This window comes from Salvelinus alpinus, chromosome 30 (assembly GCF_045679555.1).
Source record: "Salvelinus alpinus chromosome 30, SLU_Salpinus.1, whole genome shotgun sequence".
NCBI classification, from domain to species: domain Eukaryota; kingdom Metazoa; phylum Chordata; class Actinopteri; order Salmoniformes; family Salmonidae; genus Salvelinus; species Salvelinus alpinus.
The window spans coordinates 11,531,789-11,541,013 of NC_092115.1; the positions used below are offsets into that span (position 1 = coordinate 11,531,789).

At 40.2% G+C, this 9,225-nt stretch overlaps 1 protein-coding gene across 1 annotated transcript in view; it reads left to right on the forward strand.

Annotated features, from left to right (window-relative positions):
• Positions 1–8,554, forward strand: part of LOC139560263 (GTPase IMAP family member 8-like) — a 30,440-nt gene extending 21,886 nt beyond the window's left edge. The window contains exons 2-3 of the mRNA XM_071376879.1: positions 3,600–4,829; positions 4,978–8,554. Of these exons, the coding sequence (XP_071232980.1) occupies positions 3,600–4,829; positions 4,978–6,953 (3,206 nt within the window). The 3' untranslated portion in view covers positions 6,954–8,554. The remainder of the gene's footprint in view (positions 1–3,599; positions 4,830–4,977) is intronic.
• Positions 8,555–9,225: the final 671 nt, after the last annotated feature.

Here is a 9,225-nt window from a genome sequence, read left to right on the forward strand (position 1 = left end):
TTTGTTTTATTTTGTGTATGTGTGAGTTAACTTTTGTTTTGTCCTCTAAACTGGCCATCCCATTCAACAGTACAATGAATGTCATTGTTTGTATTGCTGTCTTTTTTACTTTATTTTTATTGGAAAATAATAAACATATTATAAAAAAAAAAGAATGCCACCCAAATGTTGCTAGAGCCAGTAGGTGTGCAAAGTGTGTACTCGTTTTGATAGATAAGAGGTTAAAACATAAAGGTATCAAACCTTAGTGGAGAGGCCTCAGAACACGTATTTACGTAGCCATGTCGAAATTGTGCTCCCTTTTATAGTGTAATTTAGACAACAGTAGTTAGCCTCCGTCCAGAATTACTGGGATAATCACCACTTTAGGGCACCACTATGGCGCCGCCGGGCTGCTTGAGAATCTTCTTAGCGACCAAGTTACGGAGGTGCAGCCTATGAATAATGCTCAGTGTAATGTGGCTCATATAGCGAGGATCGCTACACTATCTAGCAAGGTAGCTAGCTAGATAGCTAACTTTAGCATCCATCTCCCTCCTGTTAGAATTTGAAGAATTGTTCACAATAACGTAGATATGACATTAAATTAGCTTAATGATAACCTACATAGCTACTCAACAAAAACAATTTTCAGAAGAAAGGTAGCAGGAGCGTATTCCACAAGAACCACAGGTGCTCTAAGAGGGGAATCAGGGTGTCTGACCTGATGAAGCCGACATGCGTTGGTGTATTTTTATAACGTTATAGCACTTACTTTAAACAGTTTTTAACTTTCAAACCCACACGAGTCCCTGGACTTGGATTTTTTCATGCCACTCAGCACCTATTTGTGGTTATAATTGTTCCTTTTTGCTTTTCAAAGAAACAATTCAGTTTGTCTTAAATTCACTCATTTAATACTACCCTGAGTTACACAAATTCAATTCAAGCAACAAAATACTGATGCTTGTGTTCATTTGATGTGTTTTCAGTCTTGAATCCAGCGGCCCAGAGACGCAACAGTAATGAATTTTTGCCACCAAATAGTGAGTGAAAAAATATCAACCTGATTATTTTTCAACAGATTTTTGATATCACTATTTAGATTGTAGACTTGTGGATTGATTTTGTTCTGCTGTAATATGGTGCATAAGGTTCATGGTGTAATCCTGAAAGAAAAGCAAACAAAAATGTTAGTTTCAACATTTTCTACAATGTTGAAATAATTTGTTGTAATAGTACATCGTGTTAGCTTAATCCACAGGTACTTACTTAATAGTAATGTTCATGGTGTTACACTGAAAGAAAATAAAAAACAAAATGTTAGTGTCAACATTTTCAACAATGTTTTCCAGCAGACATTTTAAATAAGGTTGTGGTGGTGTTTATGTTACAGTGTCTGAAAGTCCTACAGAGCGAAGGATTGTGCTGCTCGGCAAGAATGGCTCTGAGAAGAGTGCTGTTGGGAACTTCATCCTGGAAAGAGAGGCATTTGACCTTAACTGTGTACAAAACCACTGTGAGAGAGCCAGGGGTCATGTGGAGGGAAGACACATAGCTGTAATCAATACTCCAGACCTGTTAGACCCTCACATCTCACATGACAAACTCTCAGAGGATCTGCGTTGGTGTGTCACTCTGTCTGACCCGGGACCTCATGTGTTCCTGTTGGTGCTGCAGCCTGATGAGTTCACACAAGAAGAGGGAGACAGAATCAGGACAATCCTAGACACCCTCAGTGACCGGTCCTTTGACTACTCAATGGTACTGACAACTCATGAAGACAAGAGGGGACATATGGATGAGGATCACCCTCTGAATCAGATGGTCAGAGCCTGTAGAGGGAGGCAGCACCTCATATACCTCAGTGACCACACTCAACTTATGGCAGATGTTGACAAGATTGTAAAGGAGAATGGAGGAGACTATCTCACCTGTGATGTATTTGAAGATACAAGTGGCATGGTACAAGGGAAAGAGGAAATCCACAGGAGTAAAACTGATGGAAGCCTCAAATCTTCCTCTGAGGAAAAACTTGGAAAAGAACAAGGTGAATCAGCAACATTTAACAATTGGGAGAAAATGTGAGAAATGTATCAGTATACAGCACACTGACATAATTTATAATGAGATGAGCATTGAATACAACTGACAATTAACTTTTGTTTCATTATGACCGGTTTAAATTGACTGCAAAGAGGAAGTCACTGAAATCGATATTGTCAACTTTTCAGGACTTAAGCAAGAAAGATGAAGCCATCAAGCAGTCATGACAAATGTGGGTAAAATGTAGTAGTTATAGACCATAATGCAACTATTTGGTATTTAAGAGGGAGAGCTACGGCTCAGAAGGATTTATCATGGGGCACGTTTTCATTGTTTTGTTTTCAAAATGTCTATCCTGATGGTACAAAAGCTATGTAAGTAGACGTGACCTATGAAAGAAAATATATAAAAGGTTTCTTATTCACCATTTCAATATTCTGCCGACCTCCATTCCCAACGTGTTTGTATCTCTGAGGTCCTACTATACTTTATAGTATAATGCTCATGTCATTGTTTTGTTTTAACACTTTTAACGATTAGAATGTGGTATGAGTTCACAGCTCATAACTCTCATAACTGTGTAACTCTGTGTTGTTGTTTGTGTCGCACTGCTTTGCTTTATCTTGGCCAGGTCGCAGTTGTAAATGAGAACTTGTTTTCAACTAGCTTACCTGGTTAAATAAATAAACAAACTATACTTTTTTTGTATGCCAGCAGCATACCACCCTGCATACCACTGTTGGCTTGCTTCTGAAGCTAAGCAGGGTCGGTCCTGGTCAGTCCCTGGATGGGAGACCAGATGCTGCTGGAAGTGGTGTTGGAGGGCCAGTAGGATGCACTCTTTCCTCTGGTCTAAAAAATATCCCAATGCCCCAGGGCAGTGATTGGGGACACTGCCCTGTGTAGGGTGCCGTCTTTCGGATGGGACGTTAAACGGGTGTCCTGACTCTCTGAGGTCATTAAAGATCCCATGGCACTTATCGTAAGAGTAGTGGTGTTAATCCCGGTGTCCTGGCTAAATTCCCAATCTGGCCCTCAAACCATCATGGTCACCTAATAATCCCCAGTTTATAATTGGCTCATTCATCCCCCTCCTCTCCCCTGTAACTATTCCCCAGGTCGTTGCTGCAGATGAGAACGTGTTCTCAGTCAACTTACCTGGTAAAATAACGGTAAAATAAAAATAAAATAAAATAAAACAGTATCTATCAATTTGAGGTCATTGCTCCCTCTGGTGGATACAAAGAGAAATGCGGCTCAACGTTTAGATTTAGAAATTTTTGTGGTGCTGCTTAGTGCAGCGATTTGCCTAATTATGGCCATTAAACATGACGCTCTGGCATACAATGTGAGGGATTCCATAGGAATCACTGAGCTAAATAACATTGTGGAACTGTACTGGCTCAATATTACTGACTACTACTGTCAAGCTTTTTGACAACAAGCATTGGGAGAAAAGCATTATTAATTCGTAAAAAGGACAATCCTCCAGTGCAAACATTTGGTAAACAGGTAAACTACATTGTTTTATATGCATATCCTTATATTAATTAATGTGTACATGTGTTTCACAGTGTCTTCACTCAGGATTGTGCTTCTGGGGAAGAATGATGACAAGAAGATTACAGTGGGTAACATGATCCTTCGGAAAGAGGCTTTTAGGCCTAATCGTTTCTTCAACTATAAACAGCCATGTGAGTCAGCCAGTGGGAAGGTGAATGGCAAGTCTGTTACTGTTGTAAAGACTCCAGACTTCTCTACTCCACGTCTGACTGTGCAGTCCCTAATGGAGGAGATGGAGAAATGTAAGTCCCTCTCTGCTCCTGGGCCTCATGGGGTCCTGCTGGTGTTGAAGCCTGAGGAGTTCACAGAGGAGAACAGAAACACAGTCAAGTTGATCCTGAGCATATTTGGTAAAGAGGCCTTCAAGCACTCAATGGTGATCATTACTCACCGCAAGGGAGTCACAGGAAATCCTCATCTGAGTCAAATGATCGAAGAATGTGGAGGAAGGCATCATGAAATGTACAAACAAGGAAGTGACAACAAAGAGTTAACTGAAAAGATAGAAAAGATGGTAGAGGAGAATGAATGGAGATACCTCACCTCCAATGAAGAGACGACACATGATACCATGACACCAAAGGCTCAGAGACTGAACATGGTTCTGTGTGGCAGAAGAGGAGCTGGGAAGACTTCTATAGCCAATGTCATACTGGGTCAGACAGAGTCCAGTCCAAAATCCAGCTCCTCCTCAGTGTGTGTGATGAGAGAAGGAGAGGTGTGTGGTCGGCCTGTCACCCTCATCGAGCTGCCTGCTCTGTATGGAACACATCTCACTCAGGAGGAAGTGATGCGTGAGACTTTCCACTGTGTCTCTCTCTGTGACTCTGGAGTCCATGCTTTCCTCCTGGTCGTACCTTTGGGTCCACTCACTGATGAAGACAAAGGAGAGTTGGAGATCATTCAGAAGATACTCAGCTCACGAGTCAATGCCTTTGCCATGGTCCTGTTTAGACAGGATAACATTCCAGTTGATAAAACTGCAGTTGACTTTGTGGAACAAAATGCAGACACAAAGCAACTGATCAAGATATGCGGAGGGCGATATAAAATCTTTGATGCTTTGAAGATTGATAACGCCAAGCAAACGACAGAACTTGTAGCAGAAATAGTCAAAATGATGGATCAGAACAGAACCTGCTACACTCTGTACATGTACATGGAGGCTAAACACCAATCAGAACTGGACCAGAACAGAAGAATCAAGGATTTAGAGGAGAGAATCAGGAACATGACACAAGGTGAGTTTGTTGAACACAGAGAGGAACAAATATTGGGCAGTGATTGGGAAAGCAATGATTTAACACTATGAACCTTCTGCGTTGATTTGAGTATACATTTATGCAGTAATTAACATTAATTTATTATAATTTATTGTTTAATTTGTAGGTGCTGAAATGGAGTGTTCCAGCACAGAGTGCATAAGGGTGGTGCTGATTGGGAAAACTGGAAATGGGAAGAGCGCCTCTGCAAACACTATCCTGGGCAGAGATGAATTTGATTCTGAATCCAGCACTGATTCTGTGACAACAGTTTGCAAGAAGGCAGTCGGCAAAGTTGATGGAATAACAGTTTCTGTGGTGGACACACCTGGCCTTTTTGACACAACACTGTCTAATAAAGATGTTCAGCAAGAGATAGTGAAATGTGTTTCCCTGTCAGCTCCTGGACCCCATGTGTTTATCATAGTGTTGAGTGTCGGGAGAATCACACAGGAGGAGCTGGACACTTTGGATCTCATAGAGACAACCTTTGGTCCACGGGCAGGAATGTTCTGCTTAGTTCTGTTTACTAGAGGAGATGACTTGAAAAAGAAATCAATTCAAGATTACATTGGGAACAGCAAGAATGCCAAACTGAAAAAACTGATCCGAGATTGTGGAGACAGACTCCATGTCTTCAACAACAACGACGACAATAACCGCACACAGGTCACTGAGCTTCTTAAGAAGATTAACGAAATGGTGTCCATGAACAAGGGCAGTTTCTACACCAATGAGATGTTCCAGGAGGCAGAGGCAGCCATTAAACAAAAACAGGAAGCAATACTGAAGGAGAGAGAGACGGAGATAAAGGCTGACATGGAGAAACTGAAGGTTAGCCATGAAACAGACATGGAAAAGATGAAATCAAAGTTGGAAGAGGAGAGATTGAAAGTTCAGGAGGAAAGACAGCTGAGAGAAAACATTTTGAGAGAGAGAGAAGAAGCTATTAGAAAAGAGCATGAAGAAAAGGAGAAAGCAGAGAAGGAAGAAAGACAGTTGGAGGACAAAAAAAGGAAAGAAGATGAAAAGTTGAAAAAAGAAATATGGGACACAGAAAAGTATGAAATGGAAAAAGAGATAAAAACTCAGGAAATGAAGTTGGAGAAGCAACAAAGAGAAAAGGAAGAAGAATTTAACATGAAGATGGAAAGACAGAGAAAGGAAGAGAAAGAAAAACAAGAACGGCAAATAAATAAAGATTTTACATTTGAAAAATTAAAAAAGGCAGAAATGGAAAGGAGAGCGACAGAAGAGGATGAGAGAAGAAAGAATGAAGAGAAAGAAAGACAAGAGTGGCAAAGAAAAATAAAGGAAGCAGAGAAAAGTCAAACAGAAATCATGCAGAGAAATAAAAGGGAATGGGAGGAACAATTAAATACAGTAATAAACAGACAACAGCATAGAGAAATGTTGTGGCGACAGAATGAGGTAGAAACTGTTGTAGAACAAGAGAAAAAACAGAGGAGATTGAGAGAGCAGTTTGAAAGAGAGAGGGAACAAGAGAGAATAAAGATGAAGCAATCAGAAGAGCAGAGGAGAGAAATAGAGCAGAAAGAAAGAGAAAAAATAGCAAAAGACTTTGAAGAAAAGAGGAAAGAGTTGACAGACAAAATGACAATGCAACAAGAGCAGTGGGAGAGAGAACGTAGCGAGGAACAGGAAAGAAGACTGCAAGAGGATGTAAATCGAAGAGTGGAGGATACACTAAGACTAAGAAAACTGGAGGAAACATTTCAACAAGAACGTGAAGAAGAAAACATGAGGAAGGAGAAGGAAGATAAAGTCAGGAGAGAACAAGAGAAGAATTTGAAGGAAATGAGGGCAGAGCATGAAAGAGAAACAAAAGAAAAGAAGGATAAATATGAACAAGAGGCCAGAAGACATGCAGAGGAAATGAATAACTTTAAAGAGAAATATAAAAATGACTTCCAGAGATTTGAAGAAGAGAAGGAGAAACTAATACAAAAGCACAAAGAGGAGTATGATCTTTTGAATGCTCTATATGGTCATAATAAAACACAACTGACTGAGAAAACCAGTGACTTGAATAAGAAGCATGAGGAAGAGAAAAAGCACCTGAACAGATGTGTTTTACAGTGAGGAATCTTGAGCCCCATGTGAATTGGACTGGTATAACCAATGAACATCGTAATGTAGTCAATACCAGAAGTTCAGTTATATTTTAAACAGACTGCAGTGATGTGAACAGCATTGTGAACCAAAGATAGTTGTTTCCCAATGCTGAGTACATGTACAGAAAACAATGTCATTTTTAGTTTGAGACACTGTCACTTCATTTTGAAAGCTGGTTTGCCTCTTAGGGCCACTGTTTTGAAGCCCTACTAAGGTACAAAATGTAATAATGTGCATTATTTACTGTTAAATGATGATGATAACACAAATGCACCATTTATAAAATACCCACTTGTGGCAAAGATGAGACAGGGAAAATAAAATGTGAGAATATGCCCTCTGATAATACATAATGATAGAAAAATGTATAATTCCCTTAAAATAGGGTTTGTACATAAAATGTAAATACAAACTGGACAGTAATGATGAGAAGGAGGAGGAGGATGATGACAATGGTGATGATGATTGTTGATGGTTAAACGCTGAGATAATTCTTAGTTTTGTATGATCTTTGTTCCCCATTCTTTTAACAGTTTGTTGAAAATCACAACATATTTAAACAGTTACATACTGTACTATACAGACAGAGAACTACTATAGGCACAGAATGCTCACCTGTACAGTCGTGGCCAAAAATTTTGAGAATGACACAAAAAATAATTTTCACAAATCTGCTGCCTCAGTTTGTATGATGGCAATTTGCATATTCTCCAGAATGTTATGAAGAGTGATCAGATGAATTGCAAAGTCCCTCTTTGCCATGCAAATGAACTGAATCCACAAAAAAACATTTCCACTGCGTTTCAGCTGACATTTCAGCATCCTGAGACCATTCATGTGTGGGGTTGCTTCTCAGCCAAGGGAGTGGGCTCACTCACAATTTTGCCTAAGAACACAGCTATGAATAAAGAATGGTACCAACACATCCTCCGAGAGCAACTTCTCCCAACCATCCAGGAACAGTTTGGTGACGAACAATGCCTTTTCCAGCATGATGGAGCACCTTGCCATAAGGCAAAAATGATAACTACGTGGCTCGGGGAACAAAACATCGATATTTTGGGTCCATGGCCAGGAAACTCCCCAGACCTTAATCCCATTGAGAACTTGTGGTCAATCCTCAAGAGGCGGGTGGACAAACAAAAACCCACAAATTCGGACAAACTCCAAGCTTTGATTATGCATGAATGGGCTGCCATCAGTCAGGATGTGGCCCAGAAGTTAATTGACAGCATGCCAGGGCGGATTGCAGAGGTCTTGAAAAAGAAGCCTTTGACACTTACGAAATGCTTGTAATTATACTTCAGTATTCCAAAGTAACATCTGACAAAAATATCTAAAGACACTGAGGCAGCAGACTTTGTGAAAATGAATATTTGTGTCATTCTCAAAACTTTTGGGTATGACTGTACAAGCCCAAAGTAATTGCCATCCAGTCCTGTACTAGCAACTGCTGTGTGACTTGTATTTGTTGATTTCATACTTGTAATTTGTATGTGTTACTGTGCTTTATATATCACGATTTCTGTTTTTGTTGTTCAAACAAGATAATAACATTTCAAAAGAGACATCAACAAATCTGTTAATTGTCCATTTTCCATAAAATCACTTCATAGCTGTTCCCATTGTCTTGTTAATATGAACCTGAGTTGGTGTCTTGGGTGAGGTCCACCTCACCAGGATCTCGTCACGGTATTTTTGTGCATACAAATTGCCATCGATAAAATCCAATTGTGTTGTCCATAGTTTATGCCTGCCCATACCATAACCCCACCTCCACCATGGGGCACTCATGGTTCACAACGTTGACATCAGCAAACCGCTCGCACCACACGACGCCATACATGTGGTCTGTGGTTGTGAGCCCGGTTGGACGTAGTGCAAAATTCTCTAACAACATTGGAGGTGGCTTATGGTAGAGAAATTCACATTCAATTATCTTGCAACAGCTCTGGTGGACATTCCTGCAGTCAGCATGCCAATTGCGCGCTCCCTCAAAAGTTAAGACATCTGTGTTGTGTGATAACTGCACATTTTAGAGTGGCCTTTTATTGTCCCCAGCAAAAGGTGCACCTGTGTAATGACCACGCAGTTTTGTTTTAATTTACATTTTTATTGAATATTAAAACATACAATCTAATCTAACAGACTCCCATCCAGAGCGACCCACAGAAGCAACCAAGGTCAACACCCTTGTAACGGCAGCCTTCCTCCTCTTCATCTGAAATACAAAATACAA